Raw genomic sequence first — 17,048 nt, 5'->3', positions numbered from 1 at the left:
TGTCGGTCGCAAGTGTTTACAAGTGTCGAGAAGTCAATTATTGGAGCCCGAGGTTCAGCGAAAACAACATTCTCAATCTGAATTTCGATCGCAAAATCCGACAAACAATCAGCACGGCGAGATTTGCTTCTTAAGTAATGGAGAGTCTGAGCTGAAAGTATCATAATTAAATCTTGTACACACCCCTTTCCCCAACCCGGCAGCAATTTTAACACACATCGTTGAGATGTTTCTCCCGCCCGAGGTTGAAATCGCCAAACAAATTCATATTTTAATACACATCACCCACTTGTTGATCCGGCGGGCTTGCTCATTCTTGCGGTCCTTGAGCTGAGACTTGGCTGGGATGTCGTCTATTCCGCCAGCAGGGCTGTATCATGAGGCGGGTCCAACACAGTGTGGCACACAAGTGAATCCGGTAACTCTCCTTTTCGCCGATCACCCCGCCGGGGCTCTCCTGCTCACCGCAAGCCCGAACGGTAACTTCGAATAATATCAGCCGCTTCCCCACCCGTCAGCCTTCAGCCGGTGACCTCCATCAGCGGCCGGCTCTCGCTGTCTCTCCTGTGTGAAGCGGGCAAGGGCTTGGTCGGCGAATTCACCGGGTCCATCCGTCATGCATCAAAGCCTTTTGGAAGTTCCGACCCTCGGAGCTGTCAGCGGTTTAAAAAAAAAGAGTCCTGACTTTCAATTTGACCGGACAGAGGAGAAGAAGCAGCTTCCGGTAAACGTGAAACAAATGATTATGATTTGTTTTAAGCAGTCGGGGACTGGCTAGTGACTGTGTCCTCTTGGACCTGGCGGAGGGCACCAGCGCTTTTCACACAAACAGCAGGTTTGAGGAATCAGCGCGGGTAAAAACTTCCTTCCCCAGCCTCCACGGTGCATCTCTCTCTCTCCCTGCTTTTTCTTTCACCCCCCCATTACACGATTACGTCAGTACCCTTCTGCTTTTAAGATGCCAATTGCATTTCTGAGCTTTCCCCGGGTTTTAAAGTTACAATGAGATTTTTTTTTCTCTCTCGCGAAAAGGTGGAGGGGGTGGGAGAAGGGAGTGGGAGGAGGGAGCTGTTACTTTGTCATTTGATCCAAATAGAGAGAGAGAGAGAGAGAGAGAGAGAAATCTCCGCAGTAAAATGTTTCACTTTTGAATCAGGCACTCTGACCATGTTGTTAAACTGGAGGGAGAACAGGAGCAGGCACACGTACTGCTCCCTACACACCGTCCTCGGCAATAAACCTGACAGCATTATTTCATTTCAATAAAGTGTAGTTTAAGGCTCCAGTTTTTGGCTATAGACCACAACCCGGTGAGTAGAAATGTATATTAATGTGTAAAACTTCTCTGTACCTGTTAGTTATGGATAACCTGAGTAGAAATGAGTATCATGGTTAAATGTAACATTCCTCCCCCATGATTTAAGGTTTGTGGTTGAGCGTCCCCAGCCAGAGGCTGTTATCACCAAAGGTTCACAACCTCAGTAAGGAAACAAGAGCAAAAACTTCTGAATGTTTTGCCAGGCGCTGTTAAAGGGCGGCAAGTCCAATCTTGGAAGGTCGCAGCCAATGTAATGACTATGTGACGCGTTACTAATATTGAAAACATCCCTTTTTTTTTACAGTATGGCAATAATGAACATACAATATACCGTTATTGTAAACTGTTCATTGATTCAATGCCGCATGAAAAGGTCGGTCAATCTCTCTAAATTATCTACTACCGACTTCAAATGATACAGAAACTGCTGTGGGGCAAGACCCCCTGCTAGAGTTTCCTTAGCTCTTCATGTTGAAAGTGAAGTCGGAAGAAAGTGGTGATAACCCGTGAAGCAAGAGGTGGCTAACCTCCCTGATGGAGTTGTGAGGTTCGATACTTTCCTCCTGAGCTATCACTCGATCGAGGCTGCTTGTGATTAAAGGCTCAGCGCATTGTTCTTGTTCGCTCTCGGGAATGTTTTAGCCCCGGGCGCCGCAAATCTTACTAAAGTGTCAGCACTTTTAATCTGCTACAGTTACTAACGACATAACGAGCGGGGATCCGCGGCTTTGGTGAAGTGGATTGCGTTGTAACATCGGTCACGGTGGACTGATGGGCCTGGCTTTGCTGCAAATCCTCTTGTCCGAACCTATCGCCGAGTTTGACTGTGAGCCCCTCTAAGGTGAGCTCGGTTATCTATCTTGTTCTGTGACTAGCATAAATCTCCTTGGGTAATGCAGTGGCAGCCAGTTCCACCCACCCGCCTCCATCGGCCATCACCAGTCACATGACCCGCGAAAATCCCACGTTATAAAGATAGTTTAATGCCATTTTGGAAACTTGAGTGCAGATCAGTGAGGTTAAGGTATCATTACTTTCATCTGTAATCCAGGGCATCCAATGATGCTATCACTCCAATCGTTCATTGTGCTTTAAAGTAGCAACAAATTGGACTGGATTAAGCAGAACACATGTGAAAACTATATATACATATACAATGCGACAAATGCAGTGTTTTGTTCAATTTTGCCAAGTACCTCTTGCGAAACCCGAAACCTTTTTAAAGCGACATTCCTGAAATAATTTTGGGATTTTTCACTGTCGCTACATAATCTATTCCGAGCTTTCTTCAAATTTCCACCGGTGTTCAGAATATGCAGCGTTGTATGACCACTTAGTAACGTCAAAACTGTTTGGTGTCCGCACAAGTGTTGGGGAATGGGAGTCTTCACCAGGCTAACGCGCGTTTGTTCACAAACTCTAACAGTGCAGGAAAAAAAAAAATAACTTTCCAACTCAAACTATTGACCTAATTGGCTGAAGGAATTTGAAAGTAATTTTCCTTGGGCGACAAAAACATTAAAAGTGAGTGCAATTGGTATATGTAATTGAAAAATTAAAATGGTGGCTCCAACTCCTGATAAACAAATACAAGCTTATTTTGGGGCGAAATCTATCGAATGTTTGGAACTTCTTGGAACAAATCTACAACAGGAACTGAAAGTCTTACAGCGCCATACTTCATTGAATCTAGGGTTAAGCATAGCACCTCCAATAAAATCGACTGTAAAATCAATAAGTGTAAATCAAACTTCAGGAAGAAAATATAAACAACTATCGGGCTGATTTCATTGATAAAGTAGAATGCCAATTTAGATCGTCAGAAAAAAGTTTGAGTGTTGCACTATAACCTATTTTAAAAGTTATCCAGAAAATCGGTATATATTCAACTGGGCGTCTGTCCATCTATCTTGACCAAACCTAAGAGATTTAATTGTCTTTCATTGATCAAAATATATATACAGACCTACATGTAATGCCAATTATAAGAATTTGGTGTGAAGTATGCTTTGCGCCAGTGTATCCATTGTCTCATTTCCAGCTATTGCATTTCCAGTGATACCCCCTAGCACCTCGACATGGACATCAAGATACCGCAATCTGCAGAGGCTAGTGCCCACTCACACCGGACCCTACATTCTCCCCTTCCAGGTAAAAAGCGTCGAAAGCACAATATAACCTACATCAATAAATTGGACGAATCCAAGGCTTGTCTTGGAAAAAGAATCGAGCAAGAAATTCTGGTTTTATTATTGCAAATGAAAATATATTGAACCATAAAAATACCACATATCTGAAATGTACTGTCCAGGTGACAAATTTCTATCCTATTTCAAACCTCGATCCAGGGCGCTTGAACTGGAATTTCAGTTTAATTTGCAAATGTTATTTCAACTTCGTGTCTCTGGAAGAAAACTCCACTTTTACGTTGTAATCAATTTACTTACTTTCGATTGTTGCAGCATGCACACACACCTTCCTTCTCAATACCCTGGCAGCGCCTTTCCGATATTGAGCACAAAAATCTAGGCTAACACTTCGGCGCAGTTACTGAGACAGCTACACTGTCTGAGGTGCTATCGTGAGACATTGGAAGAGGACCCATCTGCCCTCGCAGGTGGGTGTAAAAGATCCCATAACACTATTTGGAAGAAGAGTAAGGGAGCTCTCCCCAATGTCCTGGCCAGTATTTGTCCCTCAACAAACATCACTAAGAGGCGACCTGACCATTGTCACATGGCTTTATTGTGAGACCTTGCTGTGGGACCTTTGCCGCCTTTCTCACATTGCAACAGTGACTACACGTTAAAAGGTACATCCAGTAAATCGCTTTGGGACGTTCTAAAGTGTGACTTGCACGATATTAAACAAATATTCCCTTCTCCTGTAGTCTTTTGTAATGTCGGCCAGTTAAATTCAACTCGGGACTTTTGCTCCGGGTTGTGCTAAGTGGCTGATTTATTTAACTGCAAACAACCAAATGAAACTCAGTGTAAGGATACAAATGCCATGTTTTTTTGGTTACGCTTAATGAGGGGCTTCTTTGCTTTCCATGTAAAAGTCAGATAACACGACCGGGTCGTTTAGCCAAATGTGTAAAGCAAAAGAAAAGAAAAACTTGCATTTATATCGTATTTTTCACGACCACCTGACGTCTCAAAGCGCTTTACAGCCAACGAAGCGCTTTGGAGTGCAGTCACTGGTGAAATGTAGGAAAGGCGGCAGCCAATTTGCACGCAGTAAGCTTCCACAAACAATAATGTGATAATGACCAGATAATCTGTTTGTTTGTGTGTGATGTGGATCCAGGGATAAATATTGACCAAACGATAACACCCCCACCCACCTCCGCTCTTAGAAACAGAGCCACGAGATCCTTTACATCCACCCGAGCAGGCAGATGGAACCTGGTCTAACATCACATCCAAAAAGACAGGGCCTCTAACAGGGCAGCACTTCTTCAGTACTACACTGGAGGGTCAGCCTTGATCTTTCTGCCCTTGCCCTGGAGTGGGACTTGAACCTAGAACTTTTTGACTCAAGAGGCAAGAGTGCTACAAACTGGTAGAGATTATCTGATAACCTCAGAAACTATTATGGCAAGAAAAACGAGGTGAGGAAATATAAAGTAAAGGGTGCAATTCTAAAGGGGATGCAAAGGCAGAGGGACCCAGGGGTGTATGTGCACAAATCATTGAAGGTGGCAGGGCAGTTTGAGAGTGCGGTTAATAAAGCACACCAAATCTTAAGCTTTATAAATCAGGGCACAGAGTACAAAAACAAGGAAGTTATGATAAACCTCTATAAACCACTGGATCAGCCTCAACTGGTGTATTGTGCCCAGTTCCGGGCACCAGGCTTTAGGAAGGAGGTGAAGGCATTAGACAGGGTGCAGAAAAGATTCATGGGAATAGTTCCAGGGATGAGAAACTTCAGTAATGTGGATAGATTGGAGAAGCTGGGGCTGTTCCCCTTGGAGGAGAGAAGATGGAAAGGAGGTTTGGTGGAGGTATTCAATATCATGAAGAGTCTGGACAAAGTCGTTAGGGAGAAACTGCTCCCACAGGCAAAAGGCTGAGGAGCCAGAAACCACAGATTTAAGGTGATTGGCAAAAGATGCAACGGAGACAGGAAGAAAAATGTTCTTGTGCAGCCCGACCGGGAATGCACTGCCTGACCGTGTAGTGGAGGCAGGTTCAATCGTGGCTTTCAAAAGGGAATTGGATCATTGTCTGAAGATAAAAGAAAGATGCAGGGCTAGGGGGAAAGGGCAGGGGAGTGAGACAAGGTGAGGTGCTCCATGCAGAAAGCCGGCACGGACACGATGGCCCATTCTCTGATTCGATGTAAGCATGCAGCAGGATCTCCAAACTGAAATACTGGGGAATCCACAAGGTTAGTCTCTGTTTGCCCAGTATGAGGCATTTTCCCCATGTAACACTTAAAGCTGAAGAATGTAAGAACAAACTGGTCACAAGAAAGCCTTTGGGACCCCAAGCCTAGGAGTTGAACAAGCTACCAGCAAGTAGTTAAGGGACACAGGGCAATGTTTCCCGCCAGGATCACCCGACGCGTTAGAGCGTTGATTTGAGGGTTATACAAGGCACAAAGAGCGAAGAATCCCAGCCACAACCGGCAGGTCCCCTCAGTCACTCAGCCCAGCTGATCGATAATCCAGGGAGCCCTGGAGTGGGGTGGATTCGCTTCGCTCAAACATTAGATTTTCGAGTCTGCGAGGAAAAATTCTCCCATTGTTATATCTTGGAACCAACTTGACCCCGAAAAAATACAATATCACATCCCAGCTAGGAGGAGTGTTTGTAGTTTGTGTCCTGCAATGAACGGCGCCAATAATAAATATTATAATAAACGATAGCAATGAAATGAAACGTCTGCATCCTCAATTGGCTTTACGACAGGTTTTAATGTTAAAACTAAATGCAGACGGTACCGAAGAGTAACCAAATGTTCCAGGTGATAGTCCGAGGGGGCCGTTCAGTTTGATAAACCCAACTCCAAGGGCCGCTCCCCTTTGATCACATATTTCCCCATCACCAACACCTTAAAGGTACCGGTTAGAGTAAATTCAAAAATAAAAACAAGACTCAGGTTTACTTCTGTAATGTTGCACAACACTGTTGCCGAACCTGCTTCAGGTCGGGCCACGGCAAATCTATCTATTTGGGGCAAATTGTCAGTGAGAAACTTCCGCTCGAACTATTTTAGACAAAACTTTCCTGTTGAAATGGATAAATCCCGCCACATGAAGGTCTGAACAATGGCCGAATGCAGTGTGGTGGCTGTGGCCGAGCTGGCTCGGAGCTCACAAAGAGCGGATTAATTGGTGCCTTGGCTGACTGATTCGAGATGGCTCCAGTCATTCAGCACCACGGGGAGTCCCATTGTGCCCGGCCTGATTCCGAGTTTTCACAAACTCGAAACAAAAGTCAATTTCTTTTCAAAATCATCCCCGTGTTTTTGCTCTATGAGGTGACTTGTCGGAATGGCGGACAGACTAGGAGCTTGACTCTCCCTTGCGTCTAGGTACGTCTCTAATGAGTGTGAGAAAATTGCATTTTCTTACAGACACAAGTGCAGGAATGTACTGGCACACGGAAAGTGCAAAGGATTTGCTGCAAATGCTGATTTGCCTCAATACAGAGAATCACATGAAAAAGCCGTGTACTGTACAGCCAAATACTAGATTTCATTCATCACTGGAGGGGGAACATTCCTAAGCAGCAGTTTATATTTCACTGACTGTATTTCAGTTAAAACCTGGACCTGATACATTTCTACAATTATATTTGGAAACCTTCAATCGTGCGGCTACTTGTACAATGTTAGATTAATGCGCAGAACAATTTCAGGAATCTCCGTCAAATAAATGTGACAATTTGTAACATTGCTCATCCAGTTGATTTAGCCAAGCTATTACTTAACTTCTAACAATTAAAATAAGGCATGGTATACATGTTTGTGGCCATTTCAAAATGCAGAGCAGCAAGGCAGATCACTCCTCTTTAAAACCGCAATTACTCACGGAGAATAGTGAACACAAAATGGGTTTATGATCCTGGCAGAAATGTATATGCTGTGTGCAGCCACAATCAGCCCTAAGTTGAGTCTTTTTGTGCCTAATCTCTCGTTCGGGCCAAAAAAGTAAGTTTACAACTCGTAGCACAAAGCCTCCCTTCACTTTTAGGTTGGGGAGACCTGAGTGACCTACGAAAGTTAATTAGGAGGTTAACAAAGAATAAGCTGGAGCAGAATACATCAGCTCTCATCTAGTGGGAGATGTTATCTATTAATTAGGAAAATCGTTAAGGTGGCTTTATTGTAGGGTATAAAACCTGTGGTTGGCGGTCAACGGTTTGATCAGGCCGCCTCAATAACAATGTCGTTCAGTTAAACCGAGGAGGAGAGAGCTCCCCCCTGTTCAAAATCGGTGAGTATGAGTTTCAAGGAATACAGTCGAATTAAATAGCCAACAATTGTCACGGCTTTGACTCTCAGGGCATCTAAACATACTTTGGCCATGATGTAATCGACTGAATCTGTGGGGAGAGACGTAACCCGGTAAATTGGCAGACCATTGAAAGTTCACATTTCGGTTCTCAGGCACAGCCTTGCTTGACTCTTTCCTTCTCATCAGATCTCGGCTGTTTGTCAAGCTAAAAAACATGAAAACATTCTTCCAGAACTGAAAACCAAAGAGACTTGATACAGTGTAATTGTCTGTGTTTAATTAACTCACCGATTCTTTTATGCTGTGGCGTAATCGACTGACTGGGGTGCTACGTTTTATATTTATATCAACTCATCGTCTTATATCACTCGGTCAGTTCATAAAAGAATTCCCACGCCTATATGACAAATACTAGCAATTATGTTATGGCCATTGCATCTGGCATTGTAACAGGAATAACTACAGGAACAACCGTGGGCAACAGCCCATAGATTGGTGTAATACATATTACAAAAAATGAATATACATTCGTCTGATACATATCTGCATATTCCATTTACTCCACATATTAACTTGACAAAGTGAAGTGTTAATCAATATTGTAGCGCCCAGGTTTCGCACCCTGTAGATGACCAGCGCCTCTGCTTCTGCGGTTTCAGCTTGTACACTTGTGGCAACTATAGAATCATAGAAACAGAGCATGAATCATTTCTCAGAGGCTTGGTTCAGATTGGAAGTTGTAAGGACTGATTTTTAATTGCTCCAAGTGGAAGGCTGCCTCCCTCCGCGCATTGTTGACACGCGCGTACTCTTAGCTATTTATTTATTTTGAGGCAATGCTCTGCACATTGTGAACTGTCTTCTGTCCATTTCCCCTCCCCCTTCCCTTGATAGGACACATTCAGCAATCGCACCAAACCTATGCTGCGTCTGTTGAATTCTCATTAGTCTCTGCCTACACTCAATTAAAACATTTGAAAGAGTTATTATTGCATCGAAAGTACCTCCAAATGCAACAATAGACATGGATTAGTAAACACTAGGCATTGTGCATCAGTGTTAGCAGTGTGCCTGGTATACCAGACGTCATAAGCACTCATTTTTAGCCTTCGTGAATAAATATCCTGTAATCTTAAACATGACATGCAATCTAAAGGCCATTTATGTCACACAGGCCGGCGACAAGATTCGGTTAACTGCACTTTAGATTAATCTATATTCAGGTTTTTAAACTGCGAATCAGAAATGAAAGGGCATGGCTCACGGTGCAACCTATGATGACAAGGGTAGGGAAAGCGATGCCGAGTATAGGTTTGATGTGTCAGAGGGAAAGATCCAAGGCGACGAGCGGTTCTGGGATGCTGGGAGAGAATGAATGTTACCTGTTGACACATTTAGGAACAGACAGTATTCAAGTTGCATAGAAAGACATCCCTTCACGGAAAGGGTGGTGAGTCTTTGGAATTCTCTATCCCATAAGGCTGTGGAGGCTCAATCATATTCAAGGCAGAGATCAATAGATTTCTGGATATTAAAGATATCAAGGAATATGGGGATAGTGCGGGAAAATGGCCTTGAGATAGAAGATCAGCCATGATCTAGTTGAATGGTGGAGCAGACTGGAGGGGCAATCTATATATATATTCTTTCATGGAATGTGGGCATCACTGTATAGGCAAGCATTTAATACCCATCCCTAGTTGCCCTTGAGAAGGTGGTGGTGAGCTGCTTGCTTGAACCGCTGCAGTCCCTGTGGTGTAGGTACACCCACAGTGCTGTTAGGGAGGGAGTAAAGGAAGGGTGATATAGTTCCAAGTCTGGATGGTGTGTGGCTAGGAGAGGAACTTGCAGGTGGTGGTCTTCCCATGTATCTGCTCCCCTTGTCCTTCCAGGTTGTAGAGGTCGCTGGTTTGGAAAGTGCTGTCAAAGGAGCTGTGGTGAGTTGCTGCAACTTGTAGATGGTACACACTGCTGTCACTTTGGTGGTGGAGGGAGTGGATATTCAAGGTGGTGGATGGGGTGTCAATCAAGCGTGCTGCTTTGTCCTGGTTGGCAACCAGCTTCTTGAGTGTTGTTGGAGCTGCACTCAATCAGGCAAGTGGAAAGTATTCCATTACACTCCTGACTTGTGCCTTATAGATGGCGGACAGGCTTTGGGTAGTCAGGAGGTGGGTAACTCGTTTGGGCACCATTCCTAGCCTCTGACTTGCTCTTGTAGCCACAGTATTTATATGGCTAGTTCATTTCAGTTTATGGTCTATGATAACCCCCAGGATGTTGATAGTGGGGGATTCAGTGATGGTAATGCCAGTGAACAGCATGAATGATGGTTAGATTCTCTCTTGTTGGAGATAGTCATTGCCTGACACTTGTGTGGCATGAATGTTACTTGCCATTTCAGCCCAAGGCTGGATATTGTTCATGCCTTGCTGAATATGGAGACAGACTGCTTCAGTTTCTGAGAAGTCGCAAATGGTGCTGAATGTTATGCAATCATCAGTGAACAGTGCATGGCCTACTCCTCCTCCTACTTCCTATGTTCCTAAAGGGGTAGCCTGCTGACAAAGCTAAGTATAAATAAAATGATAAACATCACAACTATAAGTTTATGGTATACAGGTATGAATTCTGTCACTGTGCATCAAAATGGATCAGCTTCATTGGCATTAATTGCATTTAAAATGAAATACACGTTACTCATACCTTTGTGTGTGTGTGTGTGTGTGTGTGTGTGTGTAGAGTTATATACATCCACCAACTGAAGCACATAGAAACACATACTAAGTTACTTTGGCTTTCAATTCTTTCATAAATCCTAAATCATGGTGTGTTGCTGGTAATTGCTTTTAAAAAGATATGAAAAACATGGTCATATTACAAATATGATCACACTACACACAGTTTAAAAGGACACCCCAATTGTTGACAAATGACTGACTGCCTACCTGTTTGGCTTGCTAGTAACCTGTCTCAATGTATTCATTGTTTTCAATGTTTGACTATGTTTCTAGCATGCTGGAATAATTACAATAAAGCAAAGGAAATAAGGTTATCGTGATTTGGGGTCTATGTGACTCATAGATATGTTTTGGAATAATATATAATGGAATAATATAGCATACTATGAGATATATTATTTGTTAAATTCCATTATGCTGTAATGTGATTAAAACTATGAGGGACATGAGGGTATTGAACCCACTTTGAAACTTCAGTCTCATACATCTTACATTTCAGTGATAACTCCCCCAAAAACAAAATACGCTCAAATAACGCATACAAATGATTCAAAACAATTGGGAAGAGACAATTGGTAAGGAAGTTAATAAATGCTAAGCGGGTATTTAAAGACCAATCTTTTGTTGAAGGTCTCAGACCTCGGCCGTGGGTTTTCAGGAAAAGTCATATTACTGCAGCCTTAAGACATTTAAAAGACACTTGTATAGACTTTTGAGAACGAGACAAACTGTTCAAATTTGACTCGACAATAGTTATTCGAAGATTAAACATCAACGATTACTGTGCAAAGACTAAACTCCAGGTACTTTTTTTTTCAGAAAGTCATCTCTAGCAGTTGTGTGTTTAGTATCATGAAATGAGGTGGATGGTATCTATTTTCCTAATGACAAACCAGGACCATTGCTAGACTCATTCCCTGCAGATGCTGCGCGTTCCCTTTTCAAAGAGACCTTTTCACACGAGTCCCAGAATTACAGTTCATGAACCATTCAAGCAATTGACCAGCATGAACCTCCCTTGAATCGCCTAATCTGATGGGTGGATCTATGTGTTTTGTTGCTTGTCAAAAACAATCACCCCTCAGCCCATTACATTTACAGCACGTCGTCCTTTAATTGGTGTAACACACTGAGAATTGAAAAGAAGAAAGTCCTACCAAAGAACCCTAGTGAATGAGCCCTGACGCAAAAAAATGCGAGCTCGTTGTTCTTCAAAGGTTGAGACTTGGCTACGAACAAGGGGGTAAACAGTTATTTAAAGAGCAATTTCACGAAAGTGCAAACCAAAGCGCCACCCCGGAGGTGCTCTCTCGCAAGCCGGGCTAGCTGCTTCGGCAAGTACTAATTGGAAAGGGCTACCTCCGGGAGTCTGCAGAATGAACCACGAATGACTTGTCTATGTGTGTGTGTGTGTGTGAGGGGTGGTTAGAGAGTGGGGGTTGAACCACAGTAATAACGTTCAGCGCTCTGCTGACAAGTTTGATTAGTTTGATCCGCAACTGCTAAAGCCGGTGTTGCTGCGGGCCAGAGTGTGGCGTGCTACACTTTTCCAGGGGTCTCCCCCCACCAACCTCCCCCCCACCCCCCCACCCCTCCCATACCTCACCACGTCACGTCATCCACTAACAGAGTTTGTCAGCAAGGTTTAGCATGGTTCTTAGTTTAGCAGAGTTGAAATAAGTTAGCTTCGTGTCTTGTTATGAAACAAGACGTCTCCCACTCACTCCTGTGTGTCTTTTTTGAAGGGGGGTGGGGTTAGGCCGGGACAAAGCTGGGCGAGCAGTAGATGTGCTACCATCTTTGAGGCGACCAGCAGCGAGGAAGTCAAAGCCGCCTTTGTGCGCTTCCCTCGGCTGCGTGTTTGTTAATTATCGCCCTGTCTGAAGCCCCGGAGAATCACCCAGTTTACTGAGCAGGCAGACAGCACGCACTTAGGGAAGATTAACTTTGATTAGGTAATAAAAAAAGAACTTCATCCCTCAACAACTTTTCACTCGAGGACCCTACGCCTGTCCACAAACAGGCTGGCAATAAAAGTGATAGGCGATTTTTCGTTTCTTTTTTTTTAAAAAAAGATGCTCTCATTATATTTAATGCAATTAAAGCTCTTCAAACTGTGACAGTCACCACACCATTGTCGATTTCCGTTATACCCCATTACCTACTTATCCCTTTCACTTTGTTTAGCAATATCCACATCTGTGGCGGGTTTCCATCACTAAATATCATATATCACGTATCAATTATCTACCTAAAATTCCAAGCAGATTAAACATATGACTGTAGTCTCCGTGTTGTGAAATCACGGCTACTTTTGCTCCAGTTCCCAACTCCCAGAATTGTAATCCGTCAAAAAAGCTATTGATAACTGAGCGTTACTTTTTAAAACGTTAGAGGCAATTTGCGCGGATCCTTTTTTTTTCACTGAATACGTTTCAGCAAAAACGCCTTTATTATGCGCCTCAAACAACCTCCTTGATGAGTTGGCTGGCACAAATCAGTTCTTAGCAATCCCTTGATCCACGTCAATTGTCATATAGAGTTGGGGCACTTTGACCGCGAATAGTGGTGAAGTCAGAGCTAATCCTCTGAAGGAATCACGGGAAAAGAAAAGCAACAATAACTAAGTCAAGCGTAAAAAATGAAAGAGAAATCTCTATTATCAGTCACTACATTTCCCAGCTATGTAGTGAAAAATAAGCTATTTTGTCATTCGAGTCAGACACCTAGAGAAGAATATGAGGTCGTGGTGGGTTGGGAGACTCACACGACGTATAGAGTAATATTTTAGCCTAAAAGATCTCACATTTGGCACAACCACCCCCCCACCCCCCCATCTCCCATCCACTATTGCCATTACATATAGAGTGCTTTTATTTTATATTAACATGGGGTATGGCGCCTTTCTACATAATAAAGAGAGCTAAGTCTGGAGGATTAGAAATAGTCACACAGCATTCCACCATGTCATTTTAAGTACACCGGACAACTTGCAATTCAAAATTATGCCCAGCTGGCAGTACACACACCGGCCGTATGAGTCACTGCAGTTAGATACTTGTCTCGTTTAAAAATAAACTTCGAGGCCTTACACGATCGATGATTTTTGATCCCTACTTGTGCCAGCAGGAATGTTAGAAGAGATCATCTCTTCCGCATCCCGGTGCGCCTGGCCCTAGCGCACCTCTGCCGTGTAACCTCTCCGGTTGTTACAACTGATGTTAAAATTAGTTGGATACATCAGCATTTGGGGCAGTCGAGTGGTTTTATCGACCTCGAATAAATGCAAGACTTTTTGTTAAAATTCTGCAACTATCACTAAGTTTCTTTTGGGTCCCCTCCCTCCCCCACCATGTTTACGGTGCATTAATCCATATTTTACACGTCAGAAGTCTCTTTTGGCAGGCTTGGCTTCAGAAAGGCATATTCAAGTGCACATAAGTAACTAAAACCCATTTGGACTCTGTCACATTATACGTTAATATGCACCTCCATCCCGGGGCTCATCTTAATAAAAGAGAGCGAATTTAGCTGAGCATTTAGCCTCATAATTGAAAGACCCTTTCATCCCAATCGCTCTTCACCTTTATATTTCCCTTTTTCACATTTGAATTTAAACTAGAGATCGATTTGAATTTGCTGTGCACCCTATTTTAATTAAGTCCCACTAACATCTGAATGATTATTTTTCTATATATATATTTATCATTTATTTTTATAAAAATTCAAATTGTAATGTCCTGCCATAGATTTGCATAAAAGCATTTCTGCATCACCCAAGCACTTGAAATGGTGCTTGAAGCTCACAAGACACTCTGCAATCCTAATTAGTGATTTTTGTCCTCTTATACTGGGCTCGGTATCTCATGAAAATTAACACTTCATTGCAGGCACGATTACATTCATGCAAAATTAACTGCATGTTATCCTTAATGATATGCTGAAATCCTGTTATCTCGGTTTCCCTTTTTATATATAAAAAATCCTGATTACTTTAACCAATACACAAAAAAATGAATATTGGCTTTTAGAAAGATCTTACAGGGAACCTAACGTCCTTTATTTCATTTTGCAATTCTCATTTACTAACTCCTGCTGCACCTTAAAAAAAAAAGTTAAAGAGCTGTAAATTCAAATGCGTTTTCTAAAATCAATATTGCACTCTGCTTTTTATTTTAATTTTGAAGAAATTAAACGTCCCGTTGCATTTCTCCTTCCTGGTGATGCCTATTTTTTTAACGGTGCGTTTCAGACTGGGTATCCAATGATCCGCTCTCTCGGTGTTACTATCAAACACGAAGCAAAAAGCAAATCCCAGGCAGAGAAACGGTGCTGTGGCTCGATAGTCAAGAGTAACCGAACAGGCGACATCCTTCTTTGTCGGCGGTTGTCGCAACGTTAAAATGCACACTGAGAGAGAAAAAAAACAGCAAGGTTAGAAATAAAAATATTTCCAGGTGTGTTGGCACAAGCGGGTCATTTCTCTGTTGGAGCAGAATCTTATTGTAATATTAATGCACGATCAATTGTAAAGAAGCGCTTTCATTTGCGTAGCCGAGTTGCAAGAAAAGTGAAGCTTTAAATCTAGAGTGTGCGCTCGATGGAGGTGTGCTCATCTCGATCTTAATTTCATCAGTTTCCTCCGACACCTCTCCTCAGGTACACCCCATATATGGTTTGCCAGTGTCCATTAGTGAAAACCTGTCATCGCCCAGTGTAGAGGTATTTACAGCTACCTGTGGTGTTTGTACTTTGCACCTGATTGCCCGGAGACACGAGTTGGCACATCCCCCGAATTCGGTTATGTATTGAAACACGACTTCCAACTCCCCCCCCCCTTTCAGCGTTATGAACTATTGAGAAAACTCATTGCAGTTGTTGGAGATGCCTGTCCTTTAAAAAAAATTGCTGGAAGTTAGTGTATTCTCCAGTCTCTTAGGAAAAGGTTGATCACTGCAGACAAATTATGGCGTATCAGTCCTCCTGTAATTTCATATAACAGATCAGGATGGACTAATGACGGGCCGAAAACTTGCAGAATAGTTAGGGGGAAAATTCAAGCCTTGTTGCCTTTGTGTATCCATCAGATTGGAGGTTGTCTATTTAAATTGTCCATCTTTAGCTTCTTGGATAAGTGTTTATGAAATCAAGTTTTTTTTAAAAATAAAACGAGATTATTTTATCTTCAGAAATACATACGAGATGGTTAGAGGTTGAAAGAGAATCAGTCGGTGTTTTAATAATTGGCTTTAGTGCGGCGAAAGGGGCAGTGACTTATAACTGAGTAACAGAGGAGCTGGGCTCGGCTCACCCAGTAACTTCACTTGGCGAGTGTCATTGCCCCTTGCAGGCCACGTATGTAGGTTCAGACATTGACGGAAATACTCAGCAGGTCTGGCAGCATCAGTGGAGGTAGAAAAAAACAGAATTAACCTCTCGGATCGATGACTTTTCATCAGAATTGGAAGATGTTGCTGATGTTACCAAGATTTAACAAGCTAAAAGAGACTGTCAAAGGGAAGGCCAGGGTTTCTTCAAGGTGGGCACTCCTGCAAAAGAAACGACAGCGAATTAAATACTAACGCAAAGGCAAAATATCGTGGATGCTGGGATGCTGAAATCTAAACAGAAAACGCCGGAACAAAACTCAGCAGGTCGGGCAGCGTCTGTGGAAAGAGAAGCCGAGGCAACGTTTTAGGCCAATGGCTTTTCATCAGCACTGGGACACATCGGCAGGGAGTGGGCGCCACGAGCATCTCCTAAAGCCGTTGTTAAAACGATTATAAGATATAGTATTACAGTGATATATAGGGTGCGACCACTTCATCAGGACACTCAAACAAGCCATGTAATCTCCCGACGAGATGTTTCCACTGCATTGTGCTCGCCCCGAAAGCGAAAAAGGAACAGGAAATAAGAAAACAAAAGGCATGAACTTGCATTTCTACCGCACCTTGCACGACCTCGGCATGACCCCAAACAAGAAACTCTAGAACATCTGGGCTCGCCTCAAACCGTCTTTTACTGATACTTGAACGCACCTCGTTTCAGATTTACAGAGCTCCTGGTTTTCGTTTTAACTTTGTACTTAGTCTGTAGTTTCTTTCAAGCTTGACCAGTAACGCTGCTTCGCGGCGTGAAATGCAAGAGTTGCGTTGCTTTGACCCCGAACAAGGTTAAAAAAACGCCGCCCTAAAAAATAATCTAAGTTACTGCATTCACTATACATTACCTGTACATTAACGCAAAATTCAAGTCGTTTTCACAATTCTGCGTTATTAACAGATTAAGATAGGTCTGAGAATATCACCTGAACTAATAAGCAGGTTGCAATAATTATGTTTTATCCTAGCACCTAGCTCGCGTATTTCCATCAAATGTTTTCAAGGTATGTTAGCAACAACAGCAAAAAAAAACTCCGAACACAAGTTCCCCTTGTTCGCCCACTGTTTTTTTTTTAAATGTCTCTTTCCTAATCCGGGTACTTATTTTGTTTGTCCATTGCTTTATTAATTATAAGTAT

At 42.8% G+C, this 17,048-nt stretch overlaps 1 protein-coding gene and 1 long non-coding RNA gene across 3 annotated transcripts in view; both read right to left on the bottom strand.

Annotated features, from left to right (window-relative positions):
• nr2e1 (nuclear receptor subfamily 2, group E, member 1) overlaps positions 1-2,164 on the bottom strand; it is a 47,125-nt gene extending 44,961 nt beyond the window's left edge. The window contains exons 1-2 of one of the 2 annotated variants that reach the window (XM_078542529.1): positions 2,021-2,164; positions 290-653 (exon numbers count right to left, since the gene is read on the bottom strand). In XM_078542529.1, the coding sequence (XP_078398655.1) occupies positions 290-314 (25 nt within the window). In that variant the 5' untranslated portion in view covers positions 315-653; positions 2,021-2,164. Of the gene's footprint in view, positions 1-289; positions 654-1,845; positions 1,958-2,020 lie in introns of those variants that run through there. The other variant, XM_078542528.1, reaches the window with a different exon arrangement.
• A 12,381-nt stretch (positions 2,165-14,545) lies between these two features.
• On the bottom strand, positions 14,546-16,788 carry LOC144680954 (uncharacterized). The gene is made up of 3 exons (XR_013576650.1): positions 16,567-16,788; positions 15,959-16,074; positions 14,546-14,935 (listed from the first exon to the last, which is right to left on the bottom strand). It is a non-coding gene; the product is annotated as an uncharacterized LOC144680954 (long non-coding RNA).
• Between the last annotated feature and the right edge of the window lie 260 nt (positions 16,789-17,048).

Source organism: Cetorhinus maximus, chromosome 5 (assembly GCF_964194155.1).
Source record: "Cetorhinus maximus chromosome 5, sCetMax3.hap1.1, whole genome shotgun sequence".
Classification (NCBI taxonomy): domain Eukaryota; kingdom Metazoa; phylum Chordata; class Chondrichthyes; order Lamniformes; family Cetorhinidae; genus Cetorhinus; species Cetorhinus maximus.
This window is presented reverse-complemented; position numbering and strand designations above follow the sequence as displayed.